At 43.9% G+C, this 23,237-nt stretch overlaps 1 protein-coding gene across 4 annotated transcripts in view; it reads right to left on the bottom strand.

The window, feature by feature from the left end:
* Window positions 1-22,770, bottom strand: part of GRIA1 (glutamate ionotropic receptor AMPA type subunit 1) — a 304,809-nt gene extending 282,039 nt beyond the window's left edge. For 3 of the 4 annotated variants that reach the window (XM_065873662.1, XM_065873663.1, XM_065873664.1), the window contains exons 1-2: window positions 22,618-22,699; window positions 19,468-19,605 (exon numbers count right to left, since the gene is read on the bottom strand). In XM_065873662.1, coding sequence (XP_065729734.1) covers window positions 19,468-19,605; window positions 22,618-22,699 — 220 coding nt within the window. Of the gene's footprint in view, window positions 1-19,467; window positions 19,606-22,617 lie in introns of all 4 variants that reach the window. The other variant, XM_065873661.1, reaches the window with a different exon arrangement.
* Between the last annotated feature and the right edge of the window lie 467 nt (window positions 22,771-23,237).

Raw genomic sequence — 23,237 nt, 5'->3', positions numbered from 1 at the left:
CTTTCTAACAGTGACACTGTGTCAGCAGGGTGGAGGTGGTACGGTACTTCTGTAAAAGGGCCAGGTCTCCGGTAGCCATGCTGATTAGGAGATACCCAGAACCAGACAAAGGAAACCCTCTCCACCACCAGCCTGTCCACACTCTTAGAATGGGCTCTGCCATGCTGAACCAAGATCTGTCGAGCCAAACCTTCCATTCACTGGTCTTTGTTTGGCCTCCGAAGCTACAGAGAATAAAAGTAATTCTTACCAAAGGTGGCTGTTTAGATGTTTGGGGATAGAGCTTGAGCCATACTCAGTGTACGACTTTCCTTCTCAGAGCATTCTCACTGGAAATGCCTTCCAGAACCTGGGCCGCCTGATCATGGTCTTTAATTATGGAACCACTATTCCTGTAACCTGCCCATGAAGCCTAAAGTCCAACTATCCAAAGTAGAGTGGGTCCAGCCACCAGATTTCTTTATACTATTTTTAAGAATAGATTTGGGTCTGTCAGATAAAAGCCTGGAGCTTAATGAATTTTGCTGCCTCAAGGCCACTGCAAAGTCCCCCTATGCAGTCTTCTCATCCTCCCTACTGTTTGTCAGCATCTCTTCAGCCTCTCTGCAAACTGCCTCTTTTATTTTTGATATTAGCTTTACATGTTACATTAAAAGGAACTTATTTCAACTTGCCTCATTTTGTAACAGATTTGGGGCTTAAAAAAGAAAACCAGTAGTACAGAGGCTGGGTGTCATTCCTGGATGGACATCTAAGCATTGGTTACTCGGAACTGGCTTTGCAGGAAAATGAGAAAAGGAAGCATGGCAGCGAGGCTGGCCTGGGCCAATTTGGCAACTGCTTCCCTGGACACTACTAGTTCTTCCTGAAACCACCAGTAATTCCCTGTTCTGGGTAAAACTGTTTGGAGGACTGGCTCCAAGAATTGATAGGGAGCCAGTAAAAGTGGAATGAGGTCTTGCTTGGTGATCAGAAGTCCTCTGTAAGAATCATGACCCAGCAGACAAAGCCCTCTGTACTTTCTGGGCCTTAGTTTCAAGGTAGGTAGAACAGGATCAGACCAGGCACTGAGTCCCACAGGGTATTAACAGGTCACTTAGTAAAAAGAGGGACTATTAAATTTGTAAAATACATATTCTCCCCTCCTCTGAGAAATGAACAAAACACCTTAGCATATTAAAGGGCCTTCAAAATCCTGAAGAATAGACACCCCTCTGCTTTGTTTAATCCAACATTACAGACTTTGTGACCATATAACCTCCCCTAATCTTCCTCCCCAAGGAAAACCTATTAGCCTCACAACAGCAGAGTTCTAATGGGAAACATAGCCTAGATGGGTCTTTAACAACGAACCCTTTGTTGTCAGTCATGTAGAAATGGGGATGGTCTGTGTCATTTCGCACTCAGAAAATGAAGGTAACTTTATTCTGGTGGAAGATAATTCTAATAACTAGTAAATAAAACCATCTTTGTTTTATATAAAGAGGACCTTTTGAATATCAGTTGTGAAATTTTAATTTATTATTCTATCTTGAAAATACCTTTTCCTGGCTTCAAAGCCTTCTCTGGTCTGAAACCAGTCCACTTCTTCAAATGTATCTTCTAGGGCTCTCCGGAAAACTTCATCCAAATCTTCAAACTCATCATGTTAACTCTTCACCTCTTTCATGGGCTCTTTTCTGGTTATTTCACCCATTCTCATCTACGATCCTGGACAATTTAATTTTAGAATGCCCCCGGACCTAGCGGATACTTGTGGTCAAGACAATATTAAAATAGGATCAAAACAGACATCTTATTAAGGCAGGAAAGCAGAGGAGTACCTTTCAGAAACTATCTCATTACAAATGTTTTTAAAAAGTCAGGTCCTTATTAATCCTCTGTTTTATCCTAAAATCCATTTTCCCAGAGCAGTTCATTCCTCAAACATTTCAGTCACCATTGCCCTATATTTCACTCCAGCAGCAACTAGCTATATATTTAGTTAAAGCCTTTTGCCTTTTCATTCCCAAATAAGTACAGGACCAGATTTAAATTTTATTTTATTTTATTATTTTAAGGCAGCTGACTCCAAGCAAGACCTGGAGAACTAAAAGGAACCATCTTGGCAGATGGTAAAAGGAAACAAGTAGCAAAGTGGCTCTATTTTGGGGTTTTGTTGTTGCTGTCGTTTTCAGATCAAAGAAACCTCAGATCTAGATATTTCCTAACTAAATTACAAAATCGCATCCACAGCGCTTTTTACTCTCCATGCCCCTCACTTCAACAAGAACATTGGATTTTCTGATGAAGACTCTGGAGAGCATTTCCAGAGAAGCTTGTCATCACAAACAATTAAATTGAACAAACAGTAATAGCTCCCATTTATTGGGTACTTACTATGCCAGGCCCTGTGCTAAGCACTTTCCAACCCTTGCAACAATGCTGGGAGAAATGCAGTATCACTGCCACTTTACAAAACAAGAAACCAAGGCTTCGAGAGGTGAAGTCACTTGTAAAGATCACACAGGATTCAAAATCAGGAAGCTGCCTCCAAAGTCCTTGTGATTAACCATGATACTACCCTGGAAGCATTTCTTGAGCATCTGTCTCAAGCAGTTGGGTTGCATGTACAAATAATCTTGTTTTCCCACCCTCAAAGAGCTCAGGGTCTTGATAGTAGATATGACCTTTCCCCAGGTACAGAAAAGCTAGGAAGTCAGAAGGGCCAATAAAAGCAGTACCAAAAAAGGGAGCTAGTAAAATAAAGGATGAAGAGATCAGTTATATCAGGCATGAATACAGGAAGAATGAGAAACAGTTTCACAGAACAGTGGTAATATCTGAGAAGCACCTTGGAAAGTAGGTCTGCTTTTTTATCTCATACTTTACATTCAATCCATCACTAAGTCCTGTTGCTAACCACCTTCAAAATAGATTTCAAAGCTAGCCCTTCTATCTCCTCTGTCACTAGGTAGGTGCAAGTCACCTTCATCTGTTGTGTCCACTATTGCAGGAGCCTCTTAGTGGGTCTCCCTGAGTTTCTTCTGTGGTGCACTGGGTTACTGTGATAGAATTACACATTTATGCCCTTTGCCATGTAGCTTCATAATCCCTCTCAGAAGGCAGAGCGTATTTCTCTGCCCCATGAGTGTTATGTTTGCTCACATGCCTTTCTTGAGCTAATGGAATATTAGAAGACACAACACAATAAGAGGCTTTCATGATAAGGCTTCGCCTGTTGTGCTCCTGTGATCCTCCATGAGAGTACCAGATCTATTTTAGCTGCCACCCCTTCACACTCACTTCCAAAACAGAGACACACAGGGCAGACCTAAACACTCCATCCAGCTTGATCCAGCCTAGAACAGATGATCTGCAGTCAATCTGCAGACTATGATTGTTTAAAAAAAAGATTCTGGGGCTTCCCTGGTGGCGCAGTGGTTGAGAGTCCGCCTGCCGATGCAGGGGACACGGGTTCGTGCCCCGGTCCCGGAAGATCCCACGTGCCGCGGAGCGGTTGGGCCCGTGAGCCATGGCCGCTGAGCCTGCGCGTCCGGAGCCTGTGCTCCGCAACGGGAGAGGCCACAACAGTGAGAGGCCCGTGTACGCAAAAAAAAAAAAAAAAAGAGATTCTGTGTAAGCCACTAAAATTTTGACGTGATTTGTTAAGTGGCAATAACTGATTGGTACACACTGTTTTCACATCAATTTACCCCTTTTCCCTTCTCCACAGAGGAACATGGTAATCGTTTAAAAGTGTAAATCAGATCACCCACTCCCAAACTTAAACCCCATTAGTGATCTTTATCGTATTTTAAGTCAACCTCTGTTTCTTATCATGGCCTACAAAATACCCTGCCTCATTCTTTGCTCAGTATGCTTTAGCCCCATTGGCCTTCTTTTTGTTTTTTGAATACACAAGCTTACTTTCACTTTAAAGTTTTTACAATTACTATTCTTTTTGTCTGGAAAGTTACAGAGTCCAGATCTAAGCTGTCTGATATGATAGCCATTAGCCACCTGTGACTATTTAAATTTAAATGAATTAAAATCGAATAACATTAAAGATTTAGCTCCTCCTTCATGCTAGCCACATTTCAAATGCTCAATAGGCATGTGTCATTAGTGGCTACCACATTAGCCCAGATACGGAATGTCTCCATCATTGCAGAAAGTTCTGTTGGTCATAACAAGGCTCCGTTAAAGTATTGCCTCTTCAGAGAAGCCTACCACCTGTTTAAGCAGCTCTCTAGCCTAACCTGTGTTCCATGACTCTACGTAGCTATATTTGTAGCATTTAACAACGATTTGAAATCATTATATTTATTTGTTTCTTCACCAGTATACAGACCCGGAGAGTACAGGGACTTGGTTGATTTTGTTCTCTGCTACATCCCCAGGGCCTAATAAAGAGGGGTGCTCCGTAAATGCTAGTTGATTGAATACATCAATGAAATATTAATGCTCCATTCATTTACTGGTGGTGAGGACTGTTCCAGGTAGAAGCAGAAGCATGAACAAAAGCAAAACAGTGAGAGATAGAGAGGCATGTTTATGGCAACTCTGCATAGACTGCTTTGGCTGGAACATAATATGTTGGGTTAGATAAGTCTCAAAACTACTTTTTTGAGACTGAGACCATATTATTGAGAGACTCATATTCTGGGCTAAGTCTGAACTTCAAACAAGGTGGGGAGACATTGACAACTTGTTTAAGACAAACAAGTTTCATGATTAGAAACAGTCTTCAAGAAATTGATCTACCCACTGTGTGGCAACTGGATTATAACATGGAGAGACTAATCAGAAGGTCAAAGACATAATCCAGTGAAGAAAGAAGAAAAATGGGGACAGATTCAAGAGTCATAGTGACGGTGAAATCAACCGATTATAGCATTGGATGGAGAGGTTGACAGAGTCTGAGGAATCAAACCAGACATGACATTTTGAGAGGGAGTGATTCAACAGAAATAAAGTGAGGGATAAGCGAAGGGTTTAGTAGGAAAGGTGGCTGTTTTTGATATATTCTGTTTTTGATATATTTAACCCCAAATGTAGAAGCTATCATCTTGGGGAAAGGGTAGACACTGGGGAGAAAAAGGGAGGAGATAGGGTCACAGAGATCCCCAGTGGTGATGGTGGGGAGAACATAGCATCACAAAGCTAAGGGTTCTTACGGAGAGGTGTGAAGATTCTCTCTTAGAATCTTAGGCTACAAGAAATAAGAACATAATATTTGCTGATGAGAAATCTATCATAACCCTAGAGAAACTGGTTCATTAGAATAGTTAGGGTGGAAACCATATTTTAAGGTATTCAGAACGATCTTGGAGTAAGGAAGAAGAGGTGGTAAGTGCCGCTTAAGTAGTTTTATCAAAGCTAATGAACTACCCAGATTCTAGACTCCATGTTTACCTTTATGAGCTTCCCATCCCCCCAGACTCCTGCTTGTCAGTGTCTGGAGTGCAGATTAAATGGAGGGCTTGCATTAGATGTTCTCTGCCCTTCCTTGGAGCTCTGACACCTCCAGGTGCTTTACCAGATAGGTTAGGGATGGCTGGAGCTTATCCCGCTTGCTCGAGAGAGAGACTCTGGCCTAATTAACCACGTCAGTTAACAAATGGAGTTTGGCACAGAGCTAAGATGAAGTTCTTTGATTTAACATTTCCTTCACATATAACTTAAATCTCAGAATTCTTAAGTTTTATAATCAAAGACTTGGAAGGGGATCTGGAAGCTGTCTAGTTCATTTCCTTCCCCTGTGAAAGAATGAATATATGTACACAGACACACACACACGGACACCCAGACAGACGCACGTCCGCACCTCTCCTGCCATCCTTAGAAGCAACAGAAACAACTCTTGATTATTCTTGAGCCAGGGCAGGAAGAATAGCCAATGCCATCACCTCTTTGTTAGGAATGCCCTAGGAAGCCTTACCCTCTTCCTCTGCTGTGCTCTGTGGCTTCCACGTCCAGTGGCTGTCTTGCCTTTGGCAGCACGTGCATCTGTCAACCCTTGACTTGCACATGCAACATGGTGCAGACAAGCCAGCATCTGCTCGAGGACAACCTGCTCTAGCAGTGACCTGAGTTGCAAGAAATTTTTTCAGAGCCCCTCCTTCTCCCCAGCCTAGACCAAGATTCTCAATGTAACTTGCCCATGTGTCTGTTTCTTCACATTATGCAGGGGATCATACTCCTGTCTGGCTTCTTTCCAACTTACCTATTTGAGTTTACATGTCACCTCCTTGGAGAGGTCTTCCTTGACCACTTAATCCAAAGTAGGTGTTCTCTTCTACAATAGTGATTTGTCGCTACATCCTATTTTCCTATGACCATAGTAACAATCTCTATTACAATTTTTTATACATAAATGTATTTATTTCCTATCTCCCTATAGAACATATGCTCCATGGAGACCAAGACCATATCTACCATTCTCCAGTGTTCCCTCAGGGCCTAGCAAAGTGTGGGACATACAGTAGTTGCTTTTATCGGTCAGCTATTGCTCCATAACAAACCACCCCAAATTCAATGGTATATAACAATGAGCATTTACTATTGTGTTCACAGTTCTGCCAGTCAGCTGAGATGGCTTTGCTTCAGACTTCAGTCTGTGGGTTGACGGCAGCACCTCTGTTTTTTTTGCTTTTCTCATTCTTCTGGGAGCAGCAGGCTCTCTGGGGCATGTTCTTCTCATGGCTTCTGCTTGAAACATGCCTAATAATATCCCATTTGCCAAGGCAAGTCACATGACCAAACATAACATTAGTGGAGCAGGGAGATATACTCTTCCAAGGAGTCTGGGGAAGAGATGAATAGATATACTCTTCCAAGGAGTTTGGGGAAGAGATGAATAATTACCAAATAAGAATTTAATCTACCGTGATGCTCCATAAATATCAGTGGTTGAATAAACGAATGCCCTCCCCTAGACCAGTTGACCTTTCTAGCTAAACAATTTTCCAGTCATTACAATCCTGTGTTTTATCAGCATTAGTTTTAGAATTTCAGTCCATGGTGAATCCATGACCTAGTGCGATAAAAACCATACCACTCTGTTCTCCTTGGACAAGGACTAATTTAAAATCTCTGCCTGTTTACAAGAGGTTATAGCCGCTTTCATTTCATCCTGGCTCTCTCTATCCCCTGTCTTGAGGCATAGGGAAGGCTTCATTTCTGCCAAAAGCTAGAAGAGATAGAACCAATTAGAAGAGCCTACCATCTGGTGGTGTGGGCTCATCAGAATTGCAGCCAAGATTCCAACTGGGACTGTTAAAGGGTTTGTGCATGATAGCTTGAGTGTCTGAGTAGAGCAGGGAATGTCTTGGTCACTGGGAAAGAGTAGAGGTGCCTCAAGATCACCAGATATCTTAGGGCTGACAGCCCCGACATTCTGTCAAAGAGTGGTCAGAAGGGACACCCTCAGCCACACCCATGTGGGTGGACAACACTTCCTAAAACTGTTGTTTGCTCCTGGCTGAGCGGGGATTAGCAAAGACTCCTCATAGCTTTGACTGACTCATGAGTCTGCCTGGATTTCAAACCTTTTGACCTCTGATCTTGCCTTATCCACCAGCGTCCCTTGTACGCTTTCCTCTCGTTGGTGGCTCTTCTCTGCCTTAGCATGTTGACCCTTGGTCTAGCTCCAGCCTCTCTGAATTTTCCCTTCTGAATTGATGTGTGTGGGAGGACATCTGTGTTTTTTTCTTGCCTACTGAGCATCTAATGTCCATTGTTTTGGTAATAGCATCCTGATGTCCTTTGGAGGAATTACTGCTCCCCCAGGTCCACGTAGTTTGGATAGACTGAATGAAACCAACAATCTATTTGGTACTTCTCACTGCCGCAAGCTCTAAGACTGACCATATGACTAGGCATAGAATGATCTAAAGAAGAGAATATGCAGGCCACTGTGTCACGTTCAGAAATGAGCATGTGTCCTGATTTTTATTCGGTGACATCAGACCTAGGACTTTTGTGGAACTGAGGGCAAAAGAGAAGTTCCCTTTCCATTGGACTTTGAGATGGGCAGGTGTAGGCTGGCTGTGCCAGGATCTGACACATGAGTATAAAGCCAATTTAGAGAAAAGCTAAGCCCCCAAATCTAGAGGGTCTATCAGCAGCCTGATGATATCATTCAAGCCCCTGAATCTAGCCGTACCTGAAGTCAAAACTATCCAGTTAGTTTTCTATCACTTGTCACCAAGAGTCCTGACTACTCACTGCCCAAATGGGGTTGCCCCTTTGTCTCTATAAGCAGTAATTTCTTGAGCCAAAAACACTGTGTTAATAGACAAAATACCTAGTTAATTATATTACCCTGCATTTGCCTAGCACTTCTGAATTTTTAAAGCTCTTTCATGTAAGTAATGGCATTTGCCTATTCTAATAACCCTGAGAATATGGTATTATCACCCCATATTATACATCTGGAAACTAAACTGGACACAAAGATTTCTCAAGGTCATACAAGTCAATGTGAAAGCTGGCATTGAACAACTTATTTCAATTCCTCTATATGCCTTTCTATTAAATCTCATTGGAAATTGTCCCCACTGGTCTCTAATGCTCTTAAAATCAGAATGATATATACAAATGACTGAACTTTTATTGGGATGATTATCATAGCATTATTTTTAGGAAAAAGCATTTGGAAATAAACTAGATATCCAATAACAGGCAATAGATGAAGTAAGTTAGGGTATGTGTGTATGTTGAGCTTTTAAGAAGACATTAAGATGAATGTGTGATGTTCAAAGTAACACGTGTTACACTGAGTAAAAAAATCATGTTCTTAGCCAGTAATATAAATATACTCTTAATTTTTTAATTGATATATTCAGAAAAAAGATGGGGAGTTTATCCTTAATATTATAATTACACACATTTTATTTTGTTTGGTGTTTGTGTCCACATGGCTTTCTGTAATATGCATGCTACTTTTGTACAGGAAATAAAAGCTAGTCTCAAAAAGTTCATTTCCATCCTAGAGATTCCATGTAATGACATTAGCCTCCAGCTGCCTCCTTAACCCCGATTTTGCCTGCATTCCCTGGGATCTGGACGTCCCGTGACCTTGGGCTTCCCTGTGCACTTGGAACAGCAAGCTATGATACACCAAAGTCATGGGAGTGGTCGGGGATAGAAAGAGATTTCCAGTAACCTCTGTACACTGCACACCTTGACTGCAGCTGCCACGGAGCAGCACAGGTCCCTTGAAAGGGCTCAGGGCTGTGTTACACAAGAAGCAGGCACTGACACCGGGGGAGGAGGGCTGCTGCCACAGGAGGGGAGCTATAGCATCCACAAGGGAGTAGGCAGACACAGCAGACAGTGAAATGAAGAAAGCCCTCCCAGCCCGCACATGTCTAGGGATGGAACCAGAAACCCAAGCCATTGCCCCCTCACTCCCCTGAGAAGTCAGCTTCCTCATCTGTGAAAAAGGGAGAATAAAATTACCTACTTGATGCCATTTTATTGAGTGGAAAGTTGATTTGAAATTAGCAATCATTTACTCCTTCTCACAATAACCACATATCAGTGGTACAATTATTACCTTCATCTGAAAGCAACTGTGGTTCAAAAAAGAGAATTGACTTGCCCAAGCCATGCAAGGCATCCATGGCAGAGCCAGGCCTTGAACCGGAAATCCTTTATTTAGAAAATGGAGCCTTATACCTTATTTTGGACCCTGACTGACCATCATCTAGAAGGAGGTGGAATGAGCTTTTGATTGGACTTATAACTGGTTTTCACCTCCGTCACTTTCCAGCTACGGTTATTATAATCGTCTTCCACGGGAATTTACAACACAGCCTGCTGGGACTCTCAGAATTCATAATATCCAAATACTACCCCATAAACAGCAATAAGGCAGGCTTATTTTCATCCCTGCCCGTTGATATTACATAATATACAGCTGTGCATTCATTCATTCACTCATTCATTCATTCACTTGACCAGCACCACCACACACTGTTCTCTGGTGGAGACTGTGATGGGAAGCTAAAGAAAACAAGGTCACTGCCCCCAAGTTGTTTAGTCCAGTGGGGCAGATAAAATAAGGGTCCAGGCAACTAAAACCCATGGCTAAGTGTGACAGCAGCTACAAGGAAGATACAAAGGGCTACGGGACAGAGGAGTGTGTGAATGTGGGGGGCTGGGACAAGGGAGAATTAGGAGAGAAGATGATGCAAGAACTAGGACAGACCAGAGGGACAGAATTTCGATAAGGGAATATGGGAGGCGTAGTGTGTAGGTGGAGGAAACAGCAGTGTGAACTTGAGGACCATTGAGTTGCCCGGTTTGAATGGAGGCCAGGATTCAGTGTAGTGTAGCCTTCCCATCTGATCAATTAAGCGGAGTTCTAGATGATTCTCTGCCTCCGCACACAAAATTTCTTGGCCCTCTGCTGGATCAGCTTCGTCTCTGGGAGCACATCCACAGACACACCACAGAGCCACATACAGCATATGACCCCTGCGCCCAGCCAAGAGCTTCCCCTTGCCCCCAGCGTCTGTCCCTTTTCCTTTGCCAGACTCCATCCCAAACTGGGGACGGGAGTAAAGGAACAAAGACATTAGCAAAAAGTCTCCAGGGAACCTGAAAGCGGCAAAGTGTTCTTGAGCCTCTGATTCCCGGTGAGAAACAGACATCTGAACGTGGCACTTCACTGCTTAGAACCCTTCAGTGGGTTTCCCACAGCTCTTGGGCTAAAGATCAAGTTCCATAACAGGGCCCACCAGGCCTGGCCCTTGCCACCGTCCCCAGCCCCATACTCCCGCACCCCTTACCCCCCCATCAGCCCTCTGCCCAGAAAGCTTCTAGAATATTCCTCCTGTTCCCGACACCACATCACCAAAAGCCTTCAGTTCTCAGCTCAAACACCTATGCACCTCTCTGCCCAAAGACGGTTCCTTTGTAATATGCTTTCATTGAATCATGGCCCTTTCTTTCACGTCTTTATCCTGATCTATAATCATGCACTCATTTGTACGATTATTTGACTAATAGCTGCATCCCTTACTAGCCAGTAAGCTCCATGAGCACAGGGCTGCTTTCTGTTTCTGTTCACAGTAGTAAGCACTCCATAAATACTAGCGGAATATTGAATGAATGCACCTGAGGCCCATGGTTGGCTTAATTCCCCTGTATCTGCATACAAATGTAGCTTGGCTGTGCAACTCGGCGGACAGGGTTCAGAGCTTTTCTCAGAGTCTCAATTTGTTTAGTGAGCCTCTGTCCAGCCAAAGGCTGGTACAAAAGCTTCTTCTCTTAATTGTGTATTCCTGGAGTTTTCCACGCACTCTCATCATTGAAATATAGCCCTAGAAGGACTCTTAGAGGTCATCGGAGCTTCATCGCACAAACAAGCCTGGGAGTGGACCTCTGAAGTAACACGTGAATGACTCAAGAAAACAGTCCAGCACTTGAGTCCATGTCTTCAAATCTCAATCCAATATCCTCTTCACTGGTCAGACTTGGTGTGTGCGTGTGTGTGTGTGTGCACACGTGTGTATCTTCCTATCTTCCCATCTACATTCCACCTGCCCTTCTACCTACCTGGTCTGATTCCTCCAACCGGAAGTTTTCCTTCCCTTCTCTCAATGTGTGTGTGAGTGAGAGAAGGGGAGTGCAGAGAACCTCTCCATTATATCAGTTTTTTGTGCATGCCTATTTTCGCTGTAAGAACCTGAGCCCCTTAAGGGGAGAATCAATGACTAATGCATTTCATCTCCCCCAATTCCTAGTGTAATGCCTTGTAAATGGCAAATGGATTTTATCTCGTGTATCATCTGCGACTCTGACCAATTTGTAGTCACTGCCTGGAATGTTCCGGTGAGAGGGAATTTAAAGCCATGTCTAGATTCAGTGGAAAAGAATTCTGTAATCAATGAATGCTGTCTGCAAGGGTATGAGAGGGGGCCGTAATGGTACATATGCTCCATAGGGGGCAATAGTAAAAGTGCTTTGAAGGAACGCATGAACACATAAATGAATCTTAACTGTTTCCCAAATGTCCTCTATGACTACTTTATCTTGAGCCTCTAAAAGAATAGTAATCTCACCCATCGCAGCAGAAGTCTTCAAGCTAATAGAGGAAGCAATGTTCACATTCTTCTGCATCAAAAAACTTATGATCGTCAATATTGTCTTAAGAACCAAGAGTCAGGCACAGACAAGGTTGGGGCCTGTGTGTCTCAAAGTGAGGGCAGAGGTGAAGGTGGAGAAACCACAATCACACTGTAACATCAACCAGAGAAATGCAGACATCTGCCATGTAACCGGGAGCTCAGCATGGATGCAAGAGATAAAGTCTGAACTCTCCACCTTGCGAAAATAAATATACGCCGTAGTGGTAGAGGGGAGGGGAGGAGAAATATTGTGACTCCACCCGCGCAAAAACCCTCCTCTCGTGACACGCCCCGAACCTGCTCCACCCTTCAGTACCTGCTCCGGTTCCACCTCCTGCAAGAAGTGTTCCTCATCCACAGCCATCTGCCTCTGCCTTGGAAGTCTTAGCACCTAATCCTGAATCGTAAACTTCACTTCTTTTGGCACTTCTTGTGTTGGGCTCTTTTGCTGCCGTTTCACTTTGTTTGTGTCCATAATGTTCCTCTATCTTAAAAGGGTGAAAGCTCACCGAATTTTGGAGTTTGCAAAGCTGGCTTCACATATTAGTTTAGGCTCTTCTTCACTGGGTAATATGGAGAAGACACTTAATCATTCTCTCAGTAGCATCATCTATAAACTGGAGATAATAACCTCTCAAGATTATTATAAAGTATAAATAAGACAACATGTGTGAAGTCTCTGGCATATGGTAGGTCTTCAGAATAATCCTTGTTTATCTTCCCAACAGTTTCATTAGTACATACAAATCAATTTTTTTTTTTTTGGCTGTGCCACACGGCTTGCAGGATCTTAGTTTTCAGACCAGAGATTGAACCTGTGCCCCCTGCAGTGGAAGCACGGAGTCCTAACCACTGGACCTCCAGGGAATTCCCTAGACCAGTTTTTTGAGAGCAGGAGTTACATATCTCTTGTGGCCTCTACTGTTTATTGCAGGGTGAGGAATAGATATTATTAAAATAAAATAATAAAATGGCAGATGCTGAAGTATATAAATCAGGTGTGAGCACATTGGCCTACTTACAGGCCTGGCCAAGTAACATAATTTGTTATACTGGCCACATGTCTGATAAGGAGTGGTCAGGACTTCGGTAAACTTGAGAGATTATACCTTATACTTAAATCGGTCAGCGCTTCTCAGCTCTAGACAGTAGAAGCGGAGCAGGAATGTGGGTCCAGAGTTGCGTGATGCCCTAAATTTTTCCAAAGAAGCCAGAAATTCGGATTTTTGTCCCAAATTTTGAAAAGCATCATGCAGGTCAGGCAAAACAAGTCTCTGGAACTGTTAGTTTGCAGTTCTGAAAATGATGAGGGATGCTCAGGCAAAAGCTAAGAGGCCATGTGTCTGTTGCCAGCACCCAACATCTTGTTAGAATGCCCTTGGGCTTCCTAAGTAGGTCCACGACAGAGGGAGACCCACTGGAAATAGGCACACTGCATTCCATCCGATTGTTATTTAAGCTCCCAGCATCTATGCTGTGTCACTGTCTGATTCCTTGGAGACATTTGCTCATTTGTGTTAAGGGAATAGCCCTGTGCCAGGTGTTCTCAGCAACACCAAACAACAGCTCGACATGGTCTTTCTGAACAGCAATTCACATTCTGGTGGTAGGGTTGACCTCTAATCACACAACACAGGCAACATTGCAGAGCAAATCAACTGGGGCTTAAAAAGCTCAATGCTTCCAGGAGCCAGGCAGGTGAAGAAAAGGAGAGAAGTGGGCTGCTCGAGAGAGAAGCCATGCAGGTGGGATACTCCCATCCTAGCCAACTGGGGCTACGTCGACCCAGGGTCCAGTGTTGCCAAATGGTTTGAAATTTCAAGGAGAGCTAAGATGCCCAGATTCCAACGTGCAATTCAATGCTTCTTAAACATTGTGCTGAAAGTGGCTTGGGGATAGCCATTGGGTCACCCCTTCCTCAGCGTTTGACGACTGGCAAATGAGAGGCCCAGCGTGGAGGGACACAGGAGGTCAGAGCAGGGGACCAGGTAGAGCGTTCTCTTTTCTTTTGCCCACGCTCTTCCCTCTGCCTGGAACACACTTGCCTCATCTCCTTCTGGCCCCCTTATCTTGACCTCCTAGAAAGCTTCCATTTATCAGTGAGACTCAAATCAACCACCACCCTCTGAGAGGCCAACCCTGCTTTTCAAAGCATCTCTAACACTCCCTGCAAGTGACTGCTGTAACACTTACAATGTTACATTTTTAACTTCTCTTTATAGGACGGTCGGTTTCACTAGGGATAAAGTCCTCCAGGGTGGGAACATGTCTTACTTTTGTCTGCATTTCTAGTACTTAGCACCACGCCTGGACTTGGTTAAGGGCGCAAAAACTGCTTGCTAAAGGAATACAAGGTTTTTAAAGAGCTTCGTCAAGTGGGATGCCCGTATTAAATGCTGCCAAATCTCCCCAGGGCCACAGCTCCTGAATATTCTGATTCGGGAAGTCTAGAGTCTGCCCCTGAGTCTTGCTTTAAACAAGCTCCCTGGGTGAATTTTCTGTGTGCTGAAGTTTGAGGATCTCTAGGCTAAACTGTAACTCCCACAGGGAAAGAAGCTGTGTCTTCTTTGTTGGCCGTTATATTCCTAGCACCTGGCACTGTGCTGGGCATGGAAATTCAGCATGTATTTGCTGAACAAATAAATGGATGAATAAATGAAAAGTAAGGATTAAGTTGCAACAGTGCTCCTCAGAAATCTAATAGGAACCCCAATTAGTATTTCATCTGTCCCTTTATTTATACTTACCATAAAGACACCAAGATAAGCTGAACAGCTAGTCAGTAACTACCATCTCTGTGGACAGACCCCTCAACTCCTGCCCTTGTGGGCTTGAAAGTATATTCAGAGGAGATCCTAAAGCATTTGGGTTGCTGATTCAGACTTTATCCCTTAATGATGGTGGAAAAGGAAAGAAGGAAAGATGGAATGCAAAGAAGACGCAGAACTCTCATCTTGGCTGGAGGTGTTAGCGATACTCTCCCCTGCATTCCCTGCCCTCTAAGGACCACTCCGCCTTTTTTTTAATGTCCCCTGTTGCTAATACATCTAGCAGGAATGGTTCATGTTATACTTCCTCTCCTTTCCCTTCTCCACCCTCTGGTGGAGGGATCATGAATAGCAAAATGTATAGGAAAAAAACAAATGACAGGAAAATGATGAAAAAATAAAGATTCGGTTATTTTCTGGAGGTAAGACTTGGAGAGTTCACTTAAGGTTAACTACTAGTCCAGATTTCAAAAAAGCACATGAAATTAAATCTCAATAAGATGCTTTCTTAGTTTTCAATAGATGATTAGTTAAGGCATCATACCTAAAACCTCTCTGCTCCCTTCGACACTTTTTTACTCAATCCAAATTGGGACAGATATCAGTTTTCCCAGACCAGTGGATCACAGTGGACACAGCCCCAAAGCGTTCGCTAGTCTCAGATGAAAGTTAACAAAGAATCTTACAGGCAGGGTGGAAATTACATTGCCACCATAGCTACCCCAATTGCCCAGTACCCTCTCAGTTCTTGGACACACAGCAGAGTCCCCATTGGACTGTAAGCCATTTAAGAGTAAGGACCTTTTATCATCTGTTTTTCCAATGACCATATCAGTTCATAGCATTGAAGAAACGTTTAAAGAATGACCAAATTCTTGCAGCTCTAGTTACGATAGCCAGGACATGGAAGCAACCCAAGTGTCCATCGACAGATGAACGGATAAAGAAGATGTGGCACATATATATAATGGAATATTACTCAGCCATAAAAAGAAACGAAATCGAGTTATTTGTAGTGAGGTGGAGGGACGTAGAGTCTGTTATACAGAGTGAAGTAAGTCAGAAAGAAAAACAAATACCGTATGTTAATGCATATATATGGAATCTAAAAAGAAAAAAAAAAGTCATGAAGAACCTAGGGGTAAGACGGGAATAAAGGTGCAGACCTACTAGAGGATGGACTTGAGGACACAGGGAGGAGGAAGGGTAAGCTGTGACAAAGTGAGATAGTGGCATGGACATATATACACTACCAAATGCAAAATAGATAGCTAGTGGGAAGCAGCCGCATAGCACAGGGAGATCAGCTCGGTGCTTTGTGACCACCTAGGGGGTGGGATAGGGAGGGTGGGAGGGAGGGAGAAGCAAGAGGGAAGAGATATGGGGATATATGTATATGTATAGCTGATTCACTTAGTTATAAAGCAGAAACTAACACACCATCGTAAAGCAATTATACTCCAATAAAGATGTTAAAAACATAAATAAATAAAGACAGGAACAGTTTGGGAGGAAAAAAAAAAAAGAATGACCAAATTCATAGAAAACTATACACTGGTATATGGCAGGAATCAAGTTCAAGAACCCATATCCACTCACTTCCGGTTCATTAACCACAGTGGATGACATTGCCTGTATCACATTTCAATCCTTCCAATAAAAGGCCAACAACCCTATTAGAGATCAAGTCTTAGGTTGTTAAGATAACGGTACAGAAGCACCACCTTTTGCCTTAGAACATTTCCTCCAATTTTTGTCTTTTATTATTTTGTCCTGTCCGTCAACACCTTGACACTAGAATAGCAGTTAACATCTCTTTCCACCGAGCTCTGTTGTAGACAGTTCTCAGCAGTATGAGTGAATACACATGCCAGCCATTTATTCTTCTAGGTTCCCTAAGCAAATAATCCTAGAGTAATGGATCCCTTTGAGAGGGTGACAAAAGCTATGGAGCCTCTACCCAGGGAATAAATTAAAATATGCACATGCATGCAATAGGTTATGCATAATCTCTGGTGGTTTTTAGATACATTGATGCCCACACCTAAATCGTCCCTTGAAAAATTCTCCTTTAAGCCATATTGAAAGAAATGGGAGGTTATCTAATAACCAAATACCTACTCAATATTATTTTAGCTTTCCAGGGAGATAGTTTCACAGAACTACAATTCAACAGTTAAACTTCAGCTCACTTTTAAGGGTAGTGAGTAACACAGTTGACAAGATTTTCAACCTCAGCATTACCAGAATGCAGAATTGCTGTTTTATTTATTCAGTGGGTCACTCCTGTGCAAAATCATGGCTACAATTTGAAGCATTATAAGGTTTTCTTCCTAGGTGCTTTATCAGGCCACTGCCTTATAAAACTCTGAAAATTCCCTTTTATTTCTTGGGTAATCTCAGTGAAATTGATCAAGTTACCACGGGATCTCTGTATCTATCGCAGTGCTCAGAAACATGTACCTTGGGGCCACAAGACCACCATTTACTTCTTGGGTGACCCTGGGCAAGTTATATAACCTGTTGCAGCCTTAGTTTCCTCTTCTCTAAAAGGAAGATAATATAGAGCACTGCAGGGCTCCTGTGAGGATTAAAGAAACTAACACATGAAAAGCAATTAGTGTGTTGCAGGACCACAGTGGATGTTCAATAAACGGTAATGAATGTTACTATAATTGTCCATAAAATACTTATCATAGTTCTTGACACACAGTAAGTCCTCAGTAAATGGAATCTGAAATAATTATAACTCTTCTTTTTATTGAAGTATAGTTGCTTTACAATGTTTCAGGTGTACAGCAAAGTGGTTCAGTCATATATATATATATATATACACACACACACACACACACACACAAACACACATATATATATATATACACACATATATATTCTTCTTCAGATTCTTTTCCATTATAGGTTATTACATGATACTGAATATAGTTCCCTGTGCTATACAGTAGGTCCTTGTTGTTTATCCATTTTATACATAGCAGTGTGTATCTGTTAATCCCAAACTCCTTATTTATCCCCCTCCCCGCTTTTCCCCTTTGGTAACAGTACGTTTGTATTCTGTGTCTGTGAGTCTGTTTCTGTTTTGTAAATAAGATCATTTGTATCATTTTTATAGATTCCACATATGTGATATCATATGATATTTGTCTTTCTCTGATTTATTCCACTTAGTATGATAAGCTCTATGTCCATCCATCTCGTTGCAAATGGCATTATTTCATTCTTTTTTATGGCTGAGTAATTGGAATAATTATAATTCTTGGAATTTGCATATACATTTTCTTATGAGTGGTCTTAGGGATAGGGAGAATGCTGAATTCTCAGTTTGAGTGTGTTCAATTCAAATCATGGAGAGCTCACCGGGAGGGGAATGTGGGAAAGCAATGAAGGAAATATGGTGCATGCCTTCTGCCATCTACAGCTCAGCAGAAGCCACCATGGCCACAGTGGCACCCAGAGCCTGCAGTGCCAATTTAATCCACTTTCGAGTTGTTCTTGCCCATTCAGCTCACACTTCCATGCCATCAATTCCTATTTGAGCTTAATCCCTGGAGGGAAAATGTCTCTACTGATTAAATTTTATGCTTTCACCTGTCTTCAAATGGCAGTCATGCCACCAGACAGGTTTCCTTTTCAGCCCTAGTTGTCAGAAAAACTCAGAATGGTGTTTGTTGCCCGCATTTTATAATGCATTCTGTTCAGATGGCAGAAATTGGCCTCTCTTTTCTCCTTCTTGGGATCACCTCTGTTCTGTTTTGTGCTCAAAGGCCATCCTAAAAACTGTGTAAGCCATCCGTCACTTCAAAGTATTTTGGAAATAATCAAGGCATCAATTTTTTTTTTTTTTTTTTTTTTTGCGGTACGCGGGCCTCTCACTGTCGTGGCCTCTCCCATTGCGGAGCACAGGCTCCGGATGCGCAGGCTCAGCGGCCATGGCTCACGGGCCCAGCCGCTCCACGGCATGTGGGATCTTCCCGGACTGGGGCACGAACCCGTGTTGTCCCCTGCATTGGCAGGCGGACTCTCAACCAATGCGCCACCAGGGGAGCCCGAGGCATCAATTTTTTAAAATAATTATTGGTCATTTCTAAAAATGGGAAACCAAATAGACACCTTCTCAGCTATCCTTCCTTATCAAGCTATAGCGACGTTTTCTCCTTTTAACTGTGCACAGGAAAGGCGTAAGCACTTTAACCCACATTCTCTAAGTCAGAACCTTTTATTCTACGCCTCTCAGAAGTTTCCTAAGTGTGAAACTCTCAATGGAACCAGAAAACCTCTGCGAGGTGTAGGGGAGATGCAGTCAACCCCAGCCCTCGTCGTGCTGGCATTGAAAGTTATCTGGCAGTGAAAAAGCAAACCCATTCTATGAAATGCTACAGGATCTAACATACCAACTGATGGAATCACTCAGAAGGCCCTGGAAATTTTTCTTGGAGGGCTTTCTGCTACGAATACAGATGACACCTCGTCATTTTTTGCAACATCGCCACCTACGTACAGGCCCTCCCTTCATTGGTCGATCGCAGAAAGAAATCTCAGAAATAGAAGCAATTACTTACATCTGTAGGTCATCTCAAAGCTGTCACTGATGTTCACAATATCAATCTGGGGGAGCAGCTTTGGGGGCTCTGTGAGTTGCGACAAAGCAAATCTAAAAGCGGCATGTTCCTGTGACTGCTGGTTTGGAAATAATCCCCCTGTGAGGAAAGAAAATGCAACATGGTATCTGGGCTAGAGACCGGTTTGATTCTTCAACAGCGCCCCCCAGATGGGCCCTCTTCTTCTCCCCAGGCCGTATTCACTAGGTGTTGCCTTTAGGAGTGGGGATCAGAATTCACATAGACTCACCTGGACCCTGAGGCTTCAAGTTCCACAGATGCGCTTTTATGTGACAAGGGCTCTAACATCTGTCACTGACCAAATACTTGATTGTTCACCCCTCAACTCAGTTCCCGTCAGAGAAAACAGGAGCGTTTTGGAGTTTTTCTTCCTCCTTTCTCGTGCAAGCCTCTTAGGCGGCCTATGCTCTCACATGTACGTAAACCCTAGCCGTGCCTAATTTTTCCTGTATCGGACCCATTTCTCATCACAGAGCCTTACAGGAAGTAGTGCTAATACATGTTACAGAGTAAACTCTAGCTCTGGGAGCCTATGAGCTTCTCCAGCACTATAGCCGTTTGCTTTGACTTTGACCCTTGTAGTCTTTGACCTAGCAAGACCTGTATGACGATCCTCTAAGATTTATTCAGCTCCTCTGAAAACTGATTTTCTGCAAACAGTGTTTTGCTGCTTCTTTCACCACTCATGATCCCAGGAACGACTTGTTACATAAGGGATTGCCGTCGTGTTTATTTGCCTGGGAGAACCTTGGGCTTCAAAGCTCTGGGGGCTTAAGGATATCCAGAGGATGCAAACATTCTATTCTAGTAACAAGCAGAGCAAAGGGGCCTGGTGGGGCTCCTGTTCCAAGAAACAAGAGTACACACCTTACCTTTGTATTTACTGTGGACACATAAATAAATTAAAATGCATTTCTGTGAAGTAAAGTCAGCAGTTTCCAGAGACTGAACTATAATGAATGTTTACGTAGAAGTTGATCTCAGATTCCTTAGGAATCCCAATCCCAATGTGACACACTTCTGACTTCTTATACAGTAGATATGTATTTGTTTTTAACAACCAGTAAACAAATTGTAAGGCTTTTGTTAGAGGCAGTACAAGTAGAATCAAGTACTATCTGGTGACCGCGATATTTTCAGCATGTGTTCTACAATTGAACGTTTCAACCTTTTATGTGAAGACAAAAACAGTGGTTCAATCAGTTGAACAAACAAGTTGGGGCAAAATATGATGAAAAATCTGCAGAGATACATAAGCAAGCATCTCTACGTATACACAAAACACCCTGTGCATTTATATATCCACGGCAATACACACAAATACCCTTGGAGAAAGCAAGTCCTCATATCTTAAGACAAGTATTTCCAATCAGCAAAGTATGGGCAATACATAAGCACCAACGTAAAGAAGAGCCACACGTAAGAGCAAGTGATTTATACATGGTCATATGCCTCCATTTTAAAGGACAAAAACAAAAAAATTCTTCTTGATTCTGATGCTCCCCACTCCCCCCCCAGATGACCACACCCCAAACACTTCCCTGGCTTCCTCCTCCCCTGCAATGAATGAAAGAGAGCCGGTGGGGGTGGGGAGGTAGGTGGCTATAGGCTGGGCTGCAAGAGAAGCGTCCCCAGAGGCAGGAAGTTTTGTTTTGCGTCTAAGGCACTAATACACATATACAGACACACTTCAGAACGTAGCTTAACAGGTGTCAGGAAACAAAGCAAGTTACTCCATGGCTGTTGTAGCCACCCTCAGAGCCAGCACACTGGAGAGGCCAAAAGAGACTGATACTGCCACACATATGTGCCCAACAAAAGACCACCTGCACCACATCCCCCCACAAACACACGCACACAAGAGACACAAACTCCTAGGAACGTGAACTTTCCCTAGTGGAGCAATGTCCGTGTCAGGGGAGAGAAATCAGAACCCAGACCCACCAAGATGCCTCCAAGCAAAGCAGCTGGCCGGATTCCGGGACATAAACAGCCCTGAGATGCTGGTCATACTGAATCCCCGAGCCCTTGTGGACACACGTTGTTATTGGTGTGACTGCTTCTGTTTGTTTCGCTTTCACCCGTTATTATTAGGAGGAGCAATAGCTGTCAGCTGCCCCATAAATACAGGGAGGGTGAGGGTCCTTTGAAGAGCGTGACAACCAGGAAGGGGAAATGGGGAACAGAAAAGCATGCAGCATGTTGAAACCTGTGTCCAAGTTGAGAGGCTGGAGCTCAGCGATGGGGAAGGCTAAGAGGAGGGGAGAGGAGCATGTGGATGTGTGTGTGTAAAAGGTAGACCGTGTCTGTGGATGGAGAAATCTAAGAGGAGTGGGAGATGGAAGGAGTAGGAAAAAAGGCAGGCTAGGAAGTTCCAGAATCGGAGGAGTGGGGACCACCAGCCCAGCATGGCAGACAGCAGACAGAAGGCAGCTAGAAGAGTCCAGAGCAGGAGAGAGAGCCCCCTTCACCTAGAGTGGGGGGCCTTTTTAGCATTATTTTAGTGGCTGCAATAAACCCAGCATCCTTCATTCTTTCTTTTAGAGGGTCTCTTTCCCCTCCCCCAGGTGAGAAATCACCGCCTCTCTCAAATATATATGTGCATATTTAATGCATAATCACACACACCACACATATTTATATAAACAGGTGAAATCGGGCACCATCTACCAAGCCACGGAGTTAACTCCTTAAACACCCACCACCCCTTTCCTTGTTACAGCCTGATTGTTTCTCCTCCAAAGCGGTGGGTCCTCCATTTCACATGCTCATGCCTAGAATGTGAGTGGTGTGTGAGGACCTGTTTCTGCCTCTGTGTGTGTGTGTGTGTGTGTGTCTGTGTGTGTGTGTGTGTCTGTGTGGGAGCGCACTTCCCTTCTCTGGCCCGCATCCCATCCAGAGAAGACCCCTCCCCATGCCAGCGGTCCAAGTCTTCACATCACCGGACAGCTTTGCATAGACAGCCAAGCAAGACAGCCCGCAGTGGGGCTGGGGGGGAGGGGACACAGACCCCCTCCACCCCCCCCCAAAAAAACACAAAAAACTGGCCAGACCCAGAAAGTCCCTCCCGAGGCTGCCCCTCTCACTCACCGATCTGGATATTGTTGGGGAAATTGGCACCTACTACCGCGCCTAGGAAACCGGTGCAGAAGAAGGCAAAAATGTGCTGCATATTCCTTTTTGCATTGGCGAAAAAGAAGCCCAGGTCCAATCATAGATTTGGTGTTTTCCCCCCTTCCCTTTATTCCTCTCTCTCTTCTGCCTGTTCTTTTCCTCCTGCTGTTCCTTCCTTCCTCGCTTGCTTCCTGCCTGCCTTCTGCGAGGTTTGTCTGTTTCCCTTGGAATCCCAGCGCTTAAACTGCAGCGTTAACACCAACTGACAACCAGATTAACTGAGCACGGAAAAGAGAAGCCTGTCCTCCTGCGAGCTGAGCGCTGCTCCCCCTCTCCCTCTCCTCTGCTCTCCTCTCCTCGCAGCCTGCCTCCCTCTCCCTCCCTTGCTCTCTCGCTCTCCCCCTCACGCTCTCACAGGCAGCCAGCTCTACGCCAGTACCCACCAGCGAGCCAGTTCCCGAGGCTTCCCAGCATCACCCCCTGCCTCTTCATCCTCACCTTAGTCTCCTTGCTGGGTGTGCCGATGGCTGGCTGGGCGGGCGGGTGAGGGGGTGTGATACCTGGAGCCTGCTCGCCCGAAAGGGACAGCCCTGCGG

Source organism: Phocoena phocoena, chromosome 3 (genome assembly GCF_963924675.1).
Source record: "Phocoena phocoena chromosome 3, mPhoPho1.1, whole genome shotgun sequence".
Classification (NCBI taxonomy): Eukaryota; Metazoa; Chordata; class Mammalia; order Artiodactyla; family Phocoenidae; genus Phocoena; species Phocoena phocoena.
Note: the sequence above shows the minus strand (reverse complement) of the source record. Positions and strands in the feature narration are given on the sequence as shown.